General features: G+C 38.7%; 1 protein-coding gene across 1 annotated transcript; it reads left to right on the top strand.

Moving 5' to 3' along the window:
- The first annotated feature begins 1,696 nt into the window (after positions 1-1,696).
- On the top strand, positions 1,697-4,131 carry LOC148018342 (cysteine proteinase COT44-like). The gene is made up of 4 exons (XM_087661442.1): positions 1,697-2,410; positions 3,091-3,332; positions 3,435-3,575; positions 3,711-4,131. The coding sequence occupies exons 1-4, from the start codon at positions 1,804-1,806 to the stop codon at positions 3,969-3,971; spliced, it is 1,251 nt and encodes a 416-aa protein (XP_087517568.1). The 5' UTR covers positions 1,697-1,803; the 3' UTR covers positions 3,972-4,131.
- Positions 4,132-21,276: the final 17,145 nt, after the last annotated feature.

The following is a 21,276-nucleotide window of genomic DNA, read 5'->3' as shown; positions in this document are numbered from 1 at the left end:
AGACAACTTACAGACAGCATACTATTTCAGAACAGTTTTTACCCTGCATTAATGATACTCAAGTGTCACCTATATGGCTTGAAACTACGCTTCATGAGCTTCGTTTTGACATGTCACACGCCTCAATTGGAGCTACCCATAGGAAGTTATGACCAGTTTTCTCCAGGAGGCCTATTCTGGACAGCATGTTGTCCACTGTTTGTCGGCCCCTAATTATCAAGAATTGGAGGCCAAACTCATATGCTATCAACTTGCACATGTCATATACATCATATACACAATTCTATGTCCCAATTCCACATGAGATTGTACTTCTCCATATCTATATTCTCCTTTGTAATGCTAAGCAGAGTAGTACTCTACAACCCTCCCCCCCCCTTTTCGCTGTGAGCCATAAGTCCTCTTTTTGTTTTTGAGGGCAAAAACCTTCGGGGCCAGGATGGAATGTAAAAGAGTGGGGATAGACGGGTAGGACACGGGTTAGCATGGGAATACCTAGTTATACTAACAGGGTATATAAGGTGTTGAGAGACCCAATTAGGGCATCAATTATCAATAATCAAGTCTCTCTTTTATCCTTCCTTCTAGCTTTCATGGCTTCCTTCCTCTTTCTCTCTCTTCTCCTGTCTTTCTTACTCTTCTGCTAGTCTTTCTCTCTCTTCTTCTCTCATCTTCTTCCTCTTTCTCTCTCCTCTCTGTAGTCTCTCCCTTCCCTCCTTCTCTCTCCTAGGTCTCCTTCATTACAGTAGTCCACTTAAAGATCTTGTATTGCGCATGCCGGGAAGTGACAATGGCTTTGTTAATCTTAAAGGGACTATAAGGCCGCTCCGCACCTGTAGTTCTGAAGAATTTGCAGACCTGTGATGGAAGAAATCCCCTTTGCCAGAATAACCATGTGGAAGAGGAGGGCCAAGAGGCTTTGGAGACCCATGCTATCCTATAGGATCAACTTTCTATGCTTGCGGCATATGTTGAAGAGGCTCTCTCTATGCACTAGATTGAGTAAGAGACCAACAATCTCTGCAATGTGCCTCCTATGTGGGAGAACGGAGGAAACAGAAAAGCACCTATTCTGGGATTGCTCACAGAGATGACCCCCTTGCGGAGAGCAACAAGAAGATGGCTATGTCAAGCCAACCCATTCTAGGATTGCTCAAAGGTGAACCCCCTACGAAGAGCAACAAGAAGATGGCGACACCAAGCCAACCTTCAAGATGTTGCCTTTTTCGAGGAGCAGGCCCACCTCAGTGATTGCTCATGGAGTCTAATTAGCCTCTTGTGTGCAATTGTAATCAAGAAATGTTAGTAAGATGAACATTGACTTGAGTATGCCCTACCCTAGGCAAGAGATTCTCATTGTGATGAGTACTCTCTAGGTTAAGGGTTGGGTGGTTAAGCTTTTTTTCACAAGAAGCTGTCCCTTAAGGCTTATGTCCTACCTTAGGCAAGAGATTCTCATTGTGATGAGTACTCTCCAGGTTAAGGGTTGGGTGGTTAAGCTTTTTTTTCACAAGAAGCTGTCGTTTAAGGCTTATGCCTTGCCGCATCCACCGCGTGAACGCATTACAAATAAATGAACGAGAGGAATCTCAGCATCGAATCAAAAGCCGTTGCTGATTGGCCCTTGAGAGGCATTGGTGATTGGCCGTCGAGAGCATTTCCGGGGAATCTTACCGCCCGTCGGAATAGCGGGACATGGGCCGTTTTTGCCTCTCTCTAACAAATTCTTCTCTTGATTTGGCTTGTTGAGTCGTTCGCCAAAATTCCTGATCTGTGCTTGTGGGTTATAAAAACGGCACAACGATGCTGTGTTCGCACCCATGCGCACTCGATTTATCTGATTCGGAGGAGCCTCTCTCTCTCTCTCTCTCTCTCAATTCCAGTCTCTCTCAGATCATGGCTTGCGTATCTTGCATCCTTCTGTGCCTGACCCTGTGCTTCTGCTTCGCCGTTGCTGAGATATCATCCTCATCATCATCAGATGATCAAAATGATATAGTCATGAGCAGCAGAGAGCTCCTCTTCTCGGAGGAGCACCTCCTGCGCCTGTTCGAGCAATGGACGTTCAAGCATGCTAAGAACTACAGCGCCCACGAAAAGCACGAACGCTTCCGGATATTCAAAGATAACCTCTTCTATGCTCACAACCACAACGCCCGGCTTGTGGCCGACACTGACCACGGTCGCCGCCGTCCCTACCGGCTCGGCCTTAACCAGTTCGCAGACCTCACCCTCGAAGAGTTCAAGCTCAAGCACCTCGGCTTCCTCCCTCGCAGCGCCAGCTTGAAGTCAAGCACCGGCCCCGATGATCATCGCTACCCGCCCGTTTGCAGCCGCCTCAGCTTCCCCAAATCCGTAGACTGGAGGCACATGGGCGCCGTCACACCTGTCAAGGATCAAGGCCAATGCGGTATGCCCTAATCATGCTTGCACCTTCAAAGGCTGATGGCTTAATCAATACTATGCTTGCACCTTCAAATGATGATGGCTCAATAATTTTTCCTTTTGGCACATGTTAAAGGGGCTCTGTTCCCCTTATCTTTCCCTGTATTATGATATTAAATGCTGATGGCTCAATAAATTTTCCTTTGGCACATGCTAAAGGGGCTCTGTTCCCCTTATCTTTCTCTATATTATCATGTTCAATATCATAAGCTTCTCCTCCGGAAGCACCACATACCTAACTACGTGCGATTGGCAAAGGGGACTGCCCTGGCCGCACCCTACCCAGTTAGGTTTGAGGGTGGGGCCTGCCAGCCCTCGTCCCCAATCGCGCCTAGTTAGGCACATGGTGCCTCCCTCAGAGAAGCTCCTGACGTTGTCATAATTCATAATGTGGGAATTCATCTAGAACTTCTTATGCATTCCAGACATGCTTCCATTGCACACTTCTGAATTTGTAGTCACTAACAACAGGGCCAGTTACTGTCATTATCCTACTCCTTGTTTATCATATCAATAGTTGTTCTCAATACAATCTCAGATGTCCTTGTTACTCTTAATTGTTGCTAAAGAGGGTTTTATTCCAAAAAGCCGGCAGCTTTTATCTATGCTTTAATGTTACTCTCCCTAGAACCACTTATGGTGTAGGCAGTTGTTGGGCTTTCTCTAGCACTGGAGCTATGGAGGGTGCTTATGCCATCTCTAATGGCAAGCTTATTAGCCTCTCTGAGCAAGAACTTGTCAGCTGTGCCAAAAATAATTATGGATGCGATGGTGGGCTCATGGACCCTGCCTTTGAGTGGGTGATCAAAAATGGTGGAATCAATTCAGAGCAAGCTTATCCTTACGTTAGCACTTATGGGAACACAAGAATGTGCAATTGGATTCTGGTAAGATTCTTCGCAAGGTTAAACGTCCCACCGTGGTCAGGGTGAATATGAGTGGAGGCAAGTGAATAGTTTCTTTAACTGTTGTGTGTCCTTCCATTCCAGAAACAAAGAAAGGTCATGACCATTGATGGTTATGAGGATGTCAAGCCTGATGACGAGGATGCCCTCATGTGCGCTGTTGCAAAACAGCCTGTGAGCGTTGCCATCAATGCAGGAACACGCGATTTCCAACTCTATGCAGATGTAAGCATTCTCTTTCAAATTGTGTATCCATTTTGTAAACCTCGTATATTTTCATCTACACATGTCAGATTTCACAATCCCCTGTTTGAGTTCCTATCCATGGGTCGGAACCCCTTGATTTCGGGTACTATGCAGGGTGTTTTCAGTGGGTCATGCTCAGACGATCCGAACGACATAGACCATGCTGTTCTGGCTGTGGGCTATGGATCCAAAGGTGGGAAAGACTACTGGATTGTGAAGAACTCATGGAGTGAGAGCTGGGGCATGGATGGCTATGTGCACATTGCGCGCAGCACTGGCAATGTTCGTGGTGTCTGTGGGATTCATTCTGTCCCGTCATACCCTGTTGTGAAAGGAAGCAGAGCCAGTGATATCAGCTTTAGCAGCGTCATGTAGAGCCTGAGGCCTGCACATAGACTACATCCTATCGTACTCGTACTCAGTCTTTGACTGTTGTGGAATTGTACATATGATTCTATTGTACATAATTGTAGAGCTCATCTTCAAGAGTTCCTGAAAGCCATTGTTATTATCTTCTCCTATGTAATCAATTTGAGTCCCTTTTTTTTGTTTTGAGAAGTTTTAGAACGAGATTTCCTTTTCTTTTTCCGACTCCTGTATACTTTTCATTTTATTTCTTGTGCAACGGACAAGTAAACAGTTTGGATATGAAATGAATGCAGTAAATATTAAGGGGTTATGGGGATGCCCAGTTTAGGTGCAATTCTATGCATTCTAACTATGGTTAGGGTAAGAGCCATGCCAGTACGCCTAGGTCAATTAACTTAGGCATGGTCAATATGGTCAAGTTAGGGTTAGTGTGGCTTAGCCACTTCACCTAAACTCGTGCATTTGTGGGACTCTAGCAAATTTCTTTCTAAAATCTCCCCAAGTTTGGGCGACACCTAGGTCAATTACCTAGGTGTGGTCAATATAGTCAAGTTAGGGTGGGTGTGGCTTTGCCACTTGACCTAAACTCTTGAATTTGTGGGACTCAAGGAAGTGTAGGAAGCATCACAAAACATGGTGATATTTCCTAGACTCCCCCAAGTTTGATTAGGTGGCAACGTAGAAATCAATATTTTGCTCTCTTTGTAAGCATATACTCTGTTTTTAAAATTATGTTTTAAAAAGAAGGGTTCACTTACTATGTGGGGTCCACACAAGTTAAAACTATTGTGTGGCCTTAGGACTCTGTTTGCCGAGCCTCTCCATGCTAAGTCAATGGACTTAGGTGTGGTGGGGCTCTTAGGTGGCAGCATAGAAATCTCTCTCTCTCTCTCTCTCTCTCTCTCTCTCTCTCTCTCTCAAAATGCTTAAATGCCTTTATAAACATATACTCCGTTTTTAAAATTATATTTAAAAAAAGAGTTCAATTGCTATGTGGGATCCACACAAGTTAAAATTATTGTGTGGCCTCAGAACTTTGTTTGTAGAGCCCCTCCATGCAAAGTTAATGGACTCAGGTGTGGTGGGGCCTTAAGGGGGTCATAGGTCACTATGATTGAGGGCCATGAAAATAAGAGGAGTTGACATAAATGATCCATAGGTGAGTGTGTGAAAATGCAAGCACAAAGAACACTTATAGCCTTCATAATACCCAACACTAGTGTAGTGATTCAATATTATGCTCTTGTGAGTAATTCTTGTATAATGAAGATTGTTTCATGTTTATGTTTCATTTGTAACTTTTTTGTCTATTTCACTTGTATAATGAAGATTGTTTCATGTTTATGTTTCGTTTGTAGATTTTTTGTATATTTCACTTGTGGCTTTATGTTTTTAGCTTATTTATATGTATAATTAATAATTGTATGAGAAAAAGATGCTGTAGGTAATAAATGTTTAAATATAGATACATGTCGTAGGTAGCTAGAAAACTATAGACAATCTTCTACATGTGTATATGGCAAAAAGGGTAATGAGTCATTTAAAGGATTTACTAGTGTTATCCATACTGCCCTTAGTATCTCAATTCAACATCATCTAAGAGGTGTGCTAGATATGCTCAATCTCCCACCCTCGTAAGATGCCACCAATAATCCATAGTTATAAGGTCCCCATAATGAGAAGAAAGCATGTCTGAGCCTAGACATTGGTTAGATCAAGTGAGCTTGGCAAACATATCATATTAATATTAACCGAGCCAACAAATATTTTAGGAAATATCCCTCTCATTCTCAAGTTGAGGGCCCTGCAACTGGATGCATTGCTACCAACTTAATTGCTCCATTGTCTAGCATGTAGGCTAGACCTAAATAGGTCAGCTTTTAACCAGAGACTCTTAGAACCACAATGATCTATCTTTTCACCCTATCAGAGTTCATCTAGCTCCTAATGCCTTATACTCCTCATCATGAATATATCTACATCGCCATCTAAGCTTCATAGTGGAAGTGCATAACCCATCATTGTATCACTCTCTTTGAAAGAATCCTTGTCTTCTCTTATTTGTTGTATACTCTCTATTCCATGCTCAGATTTCATTTGCTGTGAGACTCTTTAGAACCACGATTATCTATCTTTTCACCCAATCAGAGTTCATCTAGCTCCTAATGCCTTAAACTCTTCACCATGAATATATCTACATCACCATCTAAGCTTCATAGTGGAAGCGCATGGGTTGACATAGCCACCATCATTGTATCACTCTCTTTGAAAGAATCTATGTCTTCTCTTATTTGTTGTATACTCTCTATTCCATGCTCAGATTTTATTTGCTATGCCATTCAACTTTAACAAAGTGTAGTAACACACACATAGTAATGTAGTGAAAGTGCTTGGGGATTTGATAAGAGATGATCATTGTTAGCAATTCATTTTCATATAACAAACAATGTAAACCTTCAATGTCACCATTAGCAACCCATTGATACAATCCTTGAACTCCTCCATCACCACCACCATTAGCTACCTAAACAATGGGACATGACCATTCACATCCATTAACCAATATTAGTGGCAATCTCAATATCACTTTTTGTTTTAGCCAATAGAGATCGAGTAATGCTATTTATTATGCATTGTTGAACAAAGATATCATTCTCCATATATGTGATCCTTTTCTTAATATAAGAGATAAATTTTCACCCATAGTAAATGTAATATCTGTGAACAAGACTACACATAGCTCATGAAGAGCTTTTAAACTACATATAAAAGGAGCTTTAAACACTTTCACATATAGTTAGAAAGGAGAAAATCTTTAGATACTTATCAAAGTATCTAGAAAGAGTCTTAACTACTACCAATAGGACACTTACCAAGTTAGTGATATGATACAATATTTCTATATAAAAATTAGGATTTTTTTTCTTCTTGATATAAATAACATATTTCTATATTAGAACTAGTTGGAACCATGGGTATAGTAATTTATTTCTATATAAGAAACTAGTTAGAATTGTTAATGTAGTAATAATGAATAAAAATATAGATAGCATTAAGAAGTAGTGAAATATAATCCATAAATCTTTAAATAGCCAAATAACATAAGTATGAATCCATGAGTGCATAAATTCATGTTTATTTGTATGTGTATGTGATACTCTCTCATACAAGGGCCAATTTCGAGAATTTGATACTTGTTCAAGTATCATTTTTAAATAAAATGGACATGAAAATTAATACTTTTTAAACTAGTCTCATTCATTTCAAGACAAGATACTTGGGTTAAGGTAGTCATGATTTCACGTGAAAAATGTAAGATGTAGATAGGATCTAGGCATATTAGGGATTATCTAATGATTATGATCAAACATGTTAGGGGCTATTTTATGCTCATGATAAAACATTTATTACATTTTGCTATATGTATATTTCCAACCTTCTCTTCTGATCTATTTGTTTAATAATGTTATCATGATCATATTCCATATCCTCTTATGCCTTCCAATGTAGTCATTTTTACTATCATACAGAGAACATAATTTCATAAGATTGTGGTGCATTGTCAAGTGGACTTAGTGGGTAGAAATAAGTAGAAGAGGAGAAATTACACTTTGCACTCATACAATGAAGTCTAGCAAATAATATTGATGCAAAATTGTATGAGGCTCAAATTTTGTTCCCAAGAGCCATTTATTGGCATGTGTGGGGTGGCCGATATGAGACATTTATTAGCTAGATGGTTCTCCTCTATGCAATGAGGTATGTTCCCAAGATAATGATGGTTCTTCCATGAGCAAGAAGTTGATGTAGACATTTTCCTTTTTGAGCGTGAGGCTACTCATGTGTACATGGGTGATTTCCACTAGCATGGGTGATTCAATTTGGTAGTATACACATTTGTAAAATATGTGGGATCTAGAGCATGGCAGATGCGGAAGCTATGGAGGTTGAAAGAGGAAAAAGAAACTCATGAAGACATTGACCCTGACTAGGACAAATTGTTACACAAGTGAATTAGGTTCCAAGATTGAGACTTGGACTCATAAACACAATCTTGTGTATTGACAGTGACATGACACTTTATTGGAAAGAAAAGAGTACTATCATTGCATTAGAAAAAGAGTGCAAGTACAATGCTTTATAGGAATTGAGTAGTAGTACTTTCTCCTACTATGCATATGGGATTCTGGTCCTGAGCCCCCACTATTCCTCACAAAGGGACTGAAGTATGTGTGATTGCAAATATCTCAACACCCCTCCTCAATCACAACCAGAAGTACAAAGTGTGTAGAGGCTTTAGTGAAAGCAACCCCTGCAAAGTGTGAGCGTACCATAAACATGGAAAAACACCAGAGGATGTCGCAGAAAAGGCTAAGTGTGGGTACCACAAACAAGATGGACATCCAGAGGCTATAGCAGGGGCCTCACAAACTGTACAGAGGCTATAGTACAAGGCTAACTGAGGAGTTTACAAGTTTATGTCTGAGGCATTAGGGCTAGGAAATACACAGCTAAAAAAGTATGTCTGAATAGAAGGACTGATGAGATTTGTCCTTCTCTTGGTGGTCTTCTTCTTCTTCTTCTTCCTTTTTTCCATTTTCTTCTTCTTCTTTGACTGCAACTAGATAGGCCTTTTGGGACCTCTTTCTGGCATGTCAAAATTTCTCAGTGTGTCCGGTCATTTTGCAGAAGTCACAGAAGAGCTTATCCTTCTTGCCTTTGTACATGTTGCCAACATATAATGCATGCTCATCTCTAGAGGTACTTGGTTCTTCCTTAGTTTTTAGCTTCTTTTCCTCCTCTAATAGTGATGCTTGGATATCAACAAGTTCAGGGTTTGGCATATTAATTAGAGTTGTTTATATTCAGGAGGCAAACTTTGAAGTAGAACACTAATGCAAACATCTTCTTCCATTTTAATGTTGATTCCTGCAAGTTGGGTTAGATGTCCTTCCATGTAATTTAGATGTGTGGCAAGTGATGTGGTAGACTTCATTTCAAGCCTGAAAAACTCAATCAGGAGACCATACTTTGATGATTTAGACTGTGCACCGAACAAAGTGTCAAGTCTCTTCCATGTATCCTGTGTAGTCTCACAATTATCCACATGGTGGATATAACTGTTGTCTAGCTCCAGTTTGATAATGGTCTGAGTCCTATCATCGTTCTTTTTCCAAGTGATAGCAAGATCCACATCACAAGGCTTCTTTTCTTTTCCAGTGGTAATGGCCTAGAGGCCCTTCTTCATCAGGATCAGTTTGATGCGGGTCTGCCAGGTATGAAACCAGACTCCTTTGAAACGGGCAGTTGGAGAATCTTTTCCCATGTTTGACTTGAGGAACCAATAACAAATCAGCTTCAGAGTTATCAAATTTAAGTAGCAAAAGAGTTGGTTGAGATGTGTCAAGAGACACAAGTGTTTAGATCACTAAAAAATGAGTGTCAATAGACACTATGTTTCTTCCTTGAGTCTTTCAAACCTGCAAAGATCCTTCAAGTTCTTTCAGATCTAGATCTTCCCCTTCTTGATTTGATGCTAGAACCTTCAGATCTGAGTGGCAGTGGGTTGTTCTAGTAGCAAAAGAGAGAAAATGATGAGATTTTTGAGCTTGGTGAAGTTTGGCTATGGAGTCACAGTTAGGGTTTCTGAGAGCAGCCTGGTTTTTTTGACATTGCAGGAGCTACACTTGATCATTTTGAAAACTTTTTTAACGGAAATGTAGCTCTCTTGATGCTCTACCAAAGCCCCATGATGTTCCTTAAGATTGATGCATGATTTAAGCGCGCAAGGCGAACGACAGCAGTAGCCGCAAATTTCGTCAGTTTTTCACGATTTCGTCAATGCTGGTCGAATTGTGCATCAATCCCAATGTTTGTTGTAATAGGATGGAGTGCCTGATGTTAAGGAAGATTTTCCTAGAAGACATCATGATCAATGGTGGCTTGTAGTGAGAGATCCACAAGCTCTAAGATGCCTAGGTATTGCCTAGCTATGGAGGTCACAGAACAAAACTTGAGGAAATTGACGATGCTAAGTAGTGGATGGGGCAATGTCAAGTTTTGAAATGATACAGGGAAGTATCAGTAGTAGCAGGGGAACACTTCTCCGGAAGGAAGCTTGGTAATATTTGGCATGTGGAGTGAGATACAAGAGCTTCAATCTGACAAGGTGCTGCCGGCTATGGCAGCCATGAAGGCAAGCTTGAAGGTGGAGATGGAAAGTGAGTTCATAGGCTAAGACTGAGCTGTGGGTAGAGATGGACCAAAGATGAAGATCTACTAAAACGAGCTAAGCCATGCTCAGCTCAGCTCTGATACCATGTAAAATACGCGGGATCTAGAGCATGGCAGATGCGGAAGCTATGGAGGTTGAAAGAGGAAAAAGAAACTCATGAAGACATTGACCCTGGCTAGGACAAATTGTTACACAAGTGAATAAGGTTCCAAGATTGAGACTTGGACTCATAAACACAATCTTGTGTATTGATAGTGACATGACACTTTACTGGAAAGAAAAGAGTTCTATCATTGCATTAGAAAAAGAGTGCAAGCACAATGCTTTATAGGAATTGAGTGGTAGTACTTTCTTCTATTGTGCATATGGGATTCTGGTCCTGAGCCCTCACTATTCCTCACAAAGGGACTGAAGTAGGTGTGATTGCAAATATCTCAACAACATTGACCATTGTTAGCATTTACTTATGCAAAGTGTTCTTGTTGTAGTATTGTTTTTTTAGTCAAGTATCTTTGGAGTATCCTTTGAATATTTATTTTCTATGACGATAGATGTTTGATAACTTATATTGTTCATGTTAAAGAAAAGTATATATTTTTTATTATTCTCACACTGACTTTATTTGTAATTCTTAGAATTGGTTGATTTTGGATGTTTGTGATGTTGGGCTAAGCACTAGCAGATTTTGGATTATTTACATTTATATATGAATATCCTTGAATTTATTTATTAAAGATATATTTATGCTTACAACATTGTCTACACTAATTGTTGATTATTATTTGTAAGGCATAACTATTAATGTCATTAGCATTGAGAAATTATTTAGGCTTAGAGTTAGCTTATTTATTTGATACAAAAAAGAGTAAAAAACCTTCATGAAATTCACCAAGCAATAAGCTTTCTCTATATTTGTAAAAATGGCTCTTTTTGGGCAAAAGATGACTTAAAATCGCTACATATATGCATTGAGGAGAGCCTCTCAAAGCATGGGGAGACATTGTACCCAATGTTGGTGTTGTGGTGTAGTCTCTCTTGCATTTTCCATGTCTATACTTTGTGCTTTCTTGTGATTTCTCTTAAACACCATGTCTTCAAGTTCTAAGATATGGTGATAAATCTTTGTGAATAAAATTGAGCCAATTATAGTGTCACATGATGCTTAATCTTAACTTTCATTAAAAATTGTTATTAAGATCAAACTTAAGGTATATTAGAACATGGTTGCCATCTTGTAGGGAACTTAACTCCTTCAAATGACTTCTTAAGCTATAGTCTCATCTTTGTGGAGGAAAAACAAACAAAGGGGGTAAAAATTTAGTTATCCTCATGATTTCAAAAACTAAGGGCCCTATAGTGTGGCACTGATGCTCAATAATAAATTGAGTCTCATATTAGAAAAGCTAAATTTCTTTAAATGTATCAAAAGATTAGTTGGTTATTAAGTAGTTGGTTGTTAGATGTTCAAGGAGCAGCAATATTGAACTTGAGCAATGTGCTTACGCACTAATGTGGCAAGAGGCTCAATTCTAAAATTTAGCCTCTTCTAAAGAGAGCTAAATCTCAAGCCTTGTGTAAAGAGAGCTAAAACTCCCTAAGTATGAGTTGAATTTTTCCATGCTTTTTGTGGTGTAGTAGCTATAAGGAGGGCCAATCTTACAATTAAGCCATGTGTCCTTAGCTAGTAGGAGGCTAGTACAATGACAAGAGGCTCAATCTTAACCTCATGCCTAACTGCTAGTGTAGACTCCTAATGAGCCTCATGCTATTTAGCCACTATTGTAGCCTCATATTGATCCTCATGCTTACACTAGTGAATCATGTGGTTCAAACTTAAAATCAAGCCTCGTGCTTAGCCATTATTCTAGCATGAATCTTCAAAATTGACTCTTGTTCTTAATAAATCATGTGGCATGATAATCAATATTAAAACTGATCTTAACGTAAAGAGAGAAAAATCTTTGATTGATTCTCATGTATAGAGATCTAAATCTCTAGAAATGTAGTCAAATCCTCATATTGTAGCGTAACATTTGAGATAGTCAACCTCATAAACTTGGACTACCATAGTAGATATGCAAATACCATCCTGAACTTAGTTCTTGCATTAACGACAATGGTCTAGAAATACTTAAGACATCCAAAAAACCATGAAACTTCTCATTGAATCAAGGTACACTAACACTAATCCAATAGCATTGATCTAATAACAACATATAAAGTATTTAAAAAACATGAAAGGGATCAAATAAGTTATTGTGTAATGTTCAGAATTCTTATGAATGGGATCAAGTGTGCAACAAATCATTAATGACAAAGCTCATAATCCTTAATGATTCAAGAAAAAGAAAAAAATATCTCAACCTACTTAGCCTAGCCATCATCATGGCACTGCACAACATCAGCTTTACCATCATTGTGAGGTTCCTGGTGAAGAGATGAAAGATACCTAAGCATGATTATAGGGAGGATAGGGATAGGCATGAAGCTCTCAAGCATATCAGCCATGGAGCTTAGCCAATCTCTTATAAGGTGCCAATGAATCAACAACACAACATATTACTCCCACAAGTTTTAAGGATTAACTTTTTAGATTCTAATCTACTCCAATCTTCTTCCCATCTTCAAACTAATTCCTCATCCATTTGATTTCCTAACTAGGTTTGATTGTTTCAGAGTGAGCAAGGCCTCGTGATGACTTTTCCAGATATCAAGAACTAAATTCATGAGCTATTGGAATACCTTACATATCAAGCTATGGATAGATGAAGTACTATGCAATTCTTTTTTTCGGAGTCTATGAAAATGAATAGTATCATGTATATTATGAAGATATTATTTTGGGATGCTCTTGTCCACAAAAGCGTGCTCTTGAGTAGTGGTGTAATGACAATATACATGAGTGTAAGGTGAACCAAGCCTTATAAAGTCTATCTTTAGAAACCCTAGTATTATATTTGTGACTATCTTTGAAAACAAATAGTGATGCCTTCAAAGAGATCATGATGATGAAAAAGGCAAGATGTATCTATGAGTATGGGTGTTGATTTTGGAGGCCACAATAATCATTACGTGGCTAGAATAGGGGTGAAACACTAGGAAAACTAATCGTGGAGATCCCAGGCTAAAGATGAATTTTTGAGATCATGCCAAGAGGTTGTGTATATGGTGCAGAAGAGGTCATGATAGCATAGAAAAAGGCAAGACAAAGTATCCTTGAGAGGATGGTAGAGAAGGCCACATGCTTGAACATTATAATTGGAGAGAGAAGGATGTATATCCAACACATAGGTTCTATCCTTGAACAAGGGAGGAGTATTTTTATGAAGGGGAGCATTGAATTGAAGTGGTAAGAAGATGTAAAGAGGGTGATTACTTGGGTGGTGAGAAGAGTGTGCTTTAGTGCTATTGTTGTTGGGGGAGGGGTGCTACCCACCTTGGAAAGGATCAAGTGAGGGAGAGTTGAGAAGAGAAGGAAAAAAGGATATCACTTCCATCCACATCAAAATAATGTATTGCTCTTCATTGTGCTTATGAGTTCATGCATTCAAAGGAGCTAAAGGTTTGAGATTTGAAGACCTACTGGGTTGAGAGAAAAAGTTTTAACATTGGAAGCTTCAAGATCTAGGATTGCATTGTTTAGATGCTCTAAATAACGATTCTACTAATCATATGCAACCCTTGGGTGGCAAGTTGTGTTTTCATTTATGAAGAGTCTAAGTTTGAAGGTGCACTAGTGGATCTGGCAAGGAGAAAGTATACTCAGTGCTTGATAGTCTATGCCATCCCATGTAGTTTTCACAAGGTGTGAGGACAGTCATTTTTCTCATGGACATGTAATAAGCTTTAATACAAACTCACCCATATACAACAAGTTCTATTTCTAAGAAGATGCTCTAATCTTGTGTCTAAGCCTAGAGGGGAGATTTTGTATTAGTTTGAGTGTGGAGTGACATAATACAAATTTCTCTTGGATATCCTCGATGTGTATTTTGATACATCACAACATATATGATAATATGTTGACTAGGGCATGTTTGTAAGGATTCTAACAAATATATATCTATCTACTTGTAATACAATACCTTGATGACATATATTCCTCTAGAAATACAAATAATACATCCATGTATTCATTTTTAGTACAGTCCTTCTGTGCAATACATTTGATGATGTAAAAATTAGGTTTCCCTATGTTGCTTGTAGCATCCAATTGTACTACAAATGTGTCACCAATTTGTAATACAATGCTCAACATATCATGCTATCTCTCATACAAAACTACATTGTCTGCATCTTACGAAAGGAGTGCATAATCATCTAAGGGATTAAAATATGGTAATCCCTACAAGAAAAATGTGCTTAATTAACGTATCTATTTTAATGAACATGAATGCATGCATCACAAAAGCAACCCAACTATCTAATATTGGCGATTCTTATAGGATCCTATGGGTTATGAGCTTGAATGGCACGTAGAGAATGTGAGTTAGGGATTCTTCCATAGTTTCATTTCACCTCTCTATTTATATCTCCATGCAAGAGCTCCCAAGAAAAACGTGTCCTAGTTTCTTATCTCTTTCATATTGATTTTGAATTAAGTAATTATGAAGTTTAATTTATTATGCTAATAATTGGTATATTAAAAATTTAATTATTAACTATTCCATGTGATTAGTTTAATTAGTAATATTCATGCTTTATTAGTATTAAAGGTTTATTAGTACTAGATAGGATTAATTGGTTTTGTGCATGCGTGCGTGCGTGTGTGTGTGTGTGTGTGTGTGTGTGTGTGTGTGTGTGAGGGAGAGGGAGGGAGGGAGGGAGGGAGGGAGGGAGGGAGGGAGGGAGGGAGGGAGGGAGGGAGGGAGGGAGGGAGAGAGAGAGAGAGAGAGAGAGAGAGAGAGAGAGAGAGAGAGAGAGAGAGAGAGAGAGAGAGAGAGAGAGAGAGAGAGAGAGAGAATTATGGCTAGGTGAAGCCTAACTCAGCACCATTTGTTGTTTTTCATCATCAATTGCCTACCATACCTCTCCCATAGGTACTAACATAAATAATTGACTATAAGGCACTCAAATAGTCATAATAAGAATGCTATAGCATAGTACTATGTGGCAAGGAATTGATGATATTGTAGACAATTGATGGTGAAGAACCTCCAATGGTTTGCAAGTAAGGCATGAGCTAACAAACGAACTACTTTTCTCTTTCATAGTTGTTTTGGGTGTATGCATGTTTAGGTGGTACACTAGCTATCTATTGTTTAGGGGGATGACAAGAGGTTTAGTGCTCTAGTAATTAGTGAAATCTAGAGAAGATAAAAGGCTTGTTTTTTAAGGGGAAAATACTTTAATATTATCCTTGGGAATATCCATTGATTATCTAAATGCTATCATTAGATATTATGAAGGGGGAAAAATAAATTTTTAGAGCTTGACAAGATTGTTGTGTTTGCATAGGCTCTTCAAGGTTGAAGGTAGTGGTTTGCTCCACTACAAAACAGTCTCCATGGGCTAGTAGCATGAAGGTGCAATAACAAGCTTGCGAGGTGGAAAATAAGTCATTTGCACAATAAAATCAAAATGATGGCAAAGGTAAAACTACCCCTTGGTGTTCTTCCAAGAGTATGAAAAGACTTGTACCTTCCTCTCCCTCCCCAGCCTACTCATCAAAATCCATTACATCTTCTAGGAGCAATTCAGACATACCTCTTGCATCCAATAGGAAGAGAAAGAAAATTTCCAAACCTTCAACTTCCAAATCTTCAACCTCACCAACCAGGGCTTCAAACATGGCCGATCCAAGCACACTGATCATAGAGGTATTGGTGCATGCATGCATGTTAGTAATTTGATGTATTACACCCATTTTTCATTATTGCTTTATCAATTTATTATTAAGTTTTGATCAATGATTTTTCTCATTGGATAGGGAAGTTACATTGGTGTCCACCATTAGTGCCATTTAAAAAGGAAGATAGTCTTCTACATGATGAAATCCGAGGCCTATTAAGTGTATGGCCTTTCTAGCTCGGGGAAGGATTCTTAAGTGATTATTACTGAAGTAGACCTCATAGCCTCAAATTCATTGACTTGTCTCATGGAGGTACCGAAGAGGGGTAGCAAAGTGAAGTGGATGGATGTAAAGCTAGAATTCTAGCCTAAATTCTATATACTATTTACTTCAGTTTATCAAGAGCCACCAAGGAATTATGGCATGGAGACTACAAAATCCTTTTCCATGGGCTTTTTGTTTGAGCACCAGAAGGGCATGGTGGACTGGGCATTTTTTGTAGAAAGTATTATTGCAACCATGGATTTGGTTAAGTTACACGCCAAGAAGTAGAGATGGAGTGTGTTCGATTTCTCCTACACACAACAAAATTCTCAACGATTGTTGAGGGTTGTTGATGGAGGGCATGGAATTGCCATTGCTTATATGCATGAGGTCAACAAGGTGTTATTATTTGATCCTCAACCAGTTGCAAACTTGGACAGAATAGATAGTTTACTAGCAAGCAAGTATGGTTCTATCAAAACACACTAAGGTGGTCCACCAACATGACTTGCATAAAGCTTATACATACAAAGTTTAAGGGGCTTGTTCCCTTGTCAATAATCTACAGTTGTATGACACACATGCATCTTTGCAGCTAGAATAGAGAAAGGAGATGCGCATGATGCATTAGAGGTTAGAATTTTGAAAAGTTGAGATCATAGGCTGTCACTCACTATATAGACATTGTAGGCATCACTATTTGACAAAGCATTGACACAAGCTTTACAATAGGCTCAAAAGGGGCATGATCAAGCCAAACATGAGGCAACACTTACACATGCACATCTCAACTTTGTTCAAAGTATGCAATTGAAGAGAAATGTAGTTGTTCTATTCCATGTCCTAGCACCAAAATTGCCACCCACTGATGATAGGGTTGTATGTGATGAGGAGAAGATTTGTACTGCTAGTGGCCTTTTGATGTATGATGAGAATGCACCACAATCACACTTCCATGCAACCATACTTATCATATTTATAGTTTTGCACATATTGCTACCATGCATGAGGGTACATCCATGGGTTCAAGTTGTAAACAAGGAATATTGCACACAACAAGATCATTGTTTGTCTTGCTGCAGAGTACTAATCATATTTATTGTTTTGCACATATTTTTTCCATGCATGTATTCAAGTTGTAAACAAGGAATATTACACACAACGAGATCATTGTTTGTCTTGTAGAGAGTACTGATGCAAAGGCAATACCATCTTTAATGCCAGTCAACAAACTGTAATCCTAAAAAAGGTCAAAAGTCAGGTATGCGCCTTATTTTTTTCATTTAGGTTTAAAGTGTAATTCTTTCCAAACTCCTAGCCGGCTAGTAGCTACTAGCCCTAGATTGGTAGCTACCTCTAAGCTTGGAAGCTACCAATGGGTCCCATAATTACCATTTTCCGATACCACAATATACCATTGCTAAATTGGGAGCCATGTGGTAGCTAGAAGTCTTATATTTGTAGCTCCTAATGGGTGGTAGTTACAAGGCTACCAGAAGCTATCAACTAGGTACCATAGTTGGACTAGTATTTCCAAATTTGGACTTGGTAGCTATTTTCCAATCACTAGTTGTCCTAGCTATGAGTCATGGTGCTAGCTACCCTTTCTAGACTAGTAGACTATCCCACATTGGTGGGTTCCAATCCCAAACTAGTAAACTAGTTGCTACCACTCTCAATGTGGTAGTCACTAGTCGAAGATTGGTAGACTAGTAGCGACTTGACTAGAATCCTAGGTTAGTACATTGGTTGCTACCGAAATATGAATCTAGGACTAAGTTGGTACTAGTAGCTACCAATGGGAATGTTAGGTTTCAATCTGGACTAGTAATTATCAATTTAAAGTGGTAGCTATCATTTTTGGATTAGTAGCCACCATAGTATTAGTTCGAGACTGGTAGCTACCATAGGTAGGACTAGCTTTTCTAGTCTTCAACTGGTAGTTGCATGTAAATTACCATCCTTGCTACTAACTATAGTGATAGATTACTAGCTATCACCAGTAGTTACCTATTATTGCATTGTTTTCACTTCTCTAACTCATGATTTCATGCTTACAACTTGTTATGATTGCAAAACTTGAGTCTGCACCAAAGAAGATAATAGAGAAAAAAACTTCTCAAGAGAAATCAACAATTAATAGACAGTAATACAAAGAAGCCATATGTGTGTGTAGAAAAATCTAAAGAACATAAATTTTCCACAAAGGATGATGTAGGTGCACAGCAATGTATTATCATCCCATCTCACAAAGAAGTAGACAATGTTGCTACCCCCTCAAATATGTGTTCAAATGACATGGAATAAAAGAGTTTGTGCATTCTTCAAAAAACTAAAGATGGAATCCTTTGACATTTCTCAGTGCCAATTGCATATTCACTCATTGCTAGATACAGCTATTCCCTAGCAGTTGTAGTTTGTCTTGCATTAGTGATTGCCCCTCTTTGGCATTTATTTCCTACTATTTTACTTCGTTTTTATCATGTTATAATTGTAGTTTACTGCACTATTTATGGGTGCAATCATCTTCACTTAATAGTATTTTGCATTGAGTTTGTGGATAGCTCCTCGTTACTTGGTCAATACCTTTTGTTTTTAGCTTGATTGGCTATGGTTTTGGGGCTAATTTGCAGTTTATTATAGCAGTGCAGTTTGTTTTGCCCTTTTGTGCATTTTTCTTGGTCTCATTATGACTGGTGGTTCTAATGATAGTGCTATCTCTACTATTGATAAGTTGGATGGCACCAACTTTAGCTATTGGAAGCCCCAAATCAAACAACCAAAAGAAGATTGCGCATGGTAATTGACTTTATTGTGTCACCATGTGATATTGTAAAAAATTTGATTTTGATTATTACAGTTAAATTCATATAAGAGATGGCACAAAGAATATAGATAACAAAACTGTAGAACAAGATAAAAAAGAATAGAAGTGGGTGCACAATGGAAGGAGCAATGGCACAAGATATGGATGGTCAAGAGATTTTCTTCTTCTTCATCTTCATTCTTCTCTCATACTCATTGTCAACTGAGTACACACAAAGTATCCCCAAAAGTGATAGATACCTTTTGACCTTTCGATCACTTCACACATAGCCTCTACTTTATTTATCCATATATAGATTATGACTTTGCCGATGTCTTATTTCTCAATACTCTGAAAAATAGACAAGAGGGAAGAGAGGTGAAGCACCAAGAGCACATATACACAAAGGTAATGGAGACTTGAGAGCATGGAGAGATATGGCTGAATAATTCCTTGACATATCACCAAGGCACATAGTGGATGCTTGCTTATGTAGAGCTTGACATCTTAACATTTTCCCTTGAGCTCAACATGAGCTCCTGAAATCCAAGCATAGACCTAAAGTGTTGAAGCTTCTTAGGTCCCAAGGCCTTGGAAAAAATTTAGCACCTTGATCCTCTGTCTCGACATAAACCAAGTCAATATCACATGCTAGAACTTGCTCTTGAATAAAATGGTAATAGACATCCATGTGTTTGTGTGTGTATGATACACTGGGTTCCTACTAGCCAATTGAATGCTAGTAAGGTTATCACAGAAGATGATAACCTTCTTATCCACTTGCATTCCCAAATCACTAAGTAGCTTGTGTAACCATGATACCTCACATGCTGCAATTGTACCTCCTCTATACTTTGGCTCTGTGTACTAGACAAGGCAAATATCGGCTATTTCTTGCTGCTCCAAGTAACAACACAACTGCCAAAGAAAAACATAAAACCAGTTAAAATACTGCCAGTTCAATCTACATGTGTGTAATATTTTTGCATGAAATATTAAAGAACCTTGATCACTACTCGCCCCGCGCAAAAACTGTGCTAAGTCATCTCCCGCAATGGAATAATGTCAGTGGCTAAATCCTTACCCCACACGCGTGATAATGAACCCCATCCGTGTTGTGCAAATGAGGCCGAGGTTAAAACGTGCAACCCGTTGTCAAACAGTTTAGTGTTCATAATATAAATCATGAGATTCTTATGAACACAGAAGAACTTTACTAGGATTTATATGAGGAATTTTCATACATAACTCAATCATTGTTACCCAACAACCAACTTAGATATCACTTAGTTACATAAGTTCATTTGTATTTGTCATACAATTTTCAGTTGTACCACGTATATTGATAAAAAAATAAGTCTATGGGATCCTATAACTTGATCAGCTCTGGAAATAATTGACAGTCTGTGGGATAAATCACATTGATTCAAGTGGAAAATATGGTTAGAACTCAAGAAAAATGCCAAAAGTCCACTAGGTTCATGGGGGACCTGAAGTAATAAACTAAAGTGACCTGTCAATGACCTAAGTAGGTCAAAAAGTGAAATGGGAGCTGAGCAGGATGGAGCCCGCATTTTTCGGTGCAAAATGTGGGCCTGCATACCTACAACAACTGGAGAAGAACTATGAGCTATGGTGCATGCTTTGGAGCATGCAAACTGAAGGCTAACTGGAGCTGAAGATGAAGATACAAACAAGAAAGGTGAGAGCTCCTCTTACCCATCCATTTGGTATGACAAAAATGAATGATATGACAGTCTATAAAAGGGAAAAATCTGAGAGAAAAGGATTCAGCGTGCTCTTATGTACGTCTTCTCTCATTTTATTTACCTTATTCATGGTCCAATGAAGCCCGACTTGTACCCAAGTACTTGAGTGACTTTGGGGCAAGCAAAGGGGGAGGATTTTGAAGGTGTATGGGCTGTTATGGGCTGAAAAAACCAGTCATAAACAGGGCAGCCCACTGTTCTTGTCCATTTTGATGAGCAAACAAGTGATCCATGTGGTTGTAATAGAAGAAATTGACCTCTTATCATCAGGGCTTTACTCATTAATGATTAGAGGAGCTTATTCTTGAGCTTATGTATACTTTTTGAGCTTGATTATGGGCTGGAAATTTCTGTTTTAAAACAGGGCTGAAGTTAAATTTATGCTCCATCAATGCATTTCATGTACTATTGATCTATGTCTTGAATGTACTTGAGTCTACCATCAA

The sequence above is a fragment of the Lygodium microphyllum genome, chromosome 21 (genome assembly GCF_053477565.2).
Source record: "Lygodium microphyllum isolate KBCC chromosome 21, Lygodium_microphyllum_v1.1.10, whole genome shotgun sequence".
NCBI classification, from domain to species: Eukaryota; Viridiplantae; Streptophyta; class Polypodiopsida; order Schizaeales; family Lygodiaceae; genus Lygodium; species Lygodium microphyllum.
Note: the sequence above shows the minus strand (reverse complement) of the source record. Positions and strands in the feature narration are given on the sequence as shown.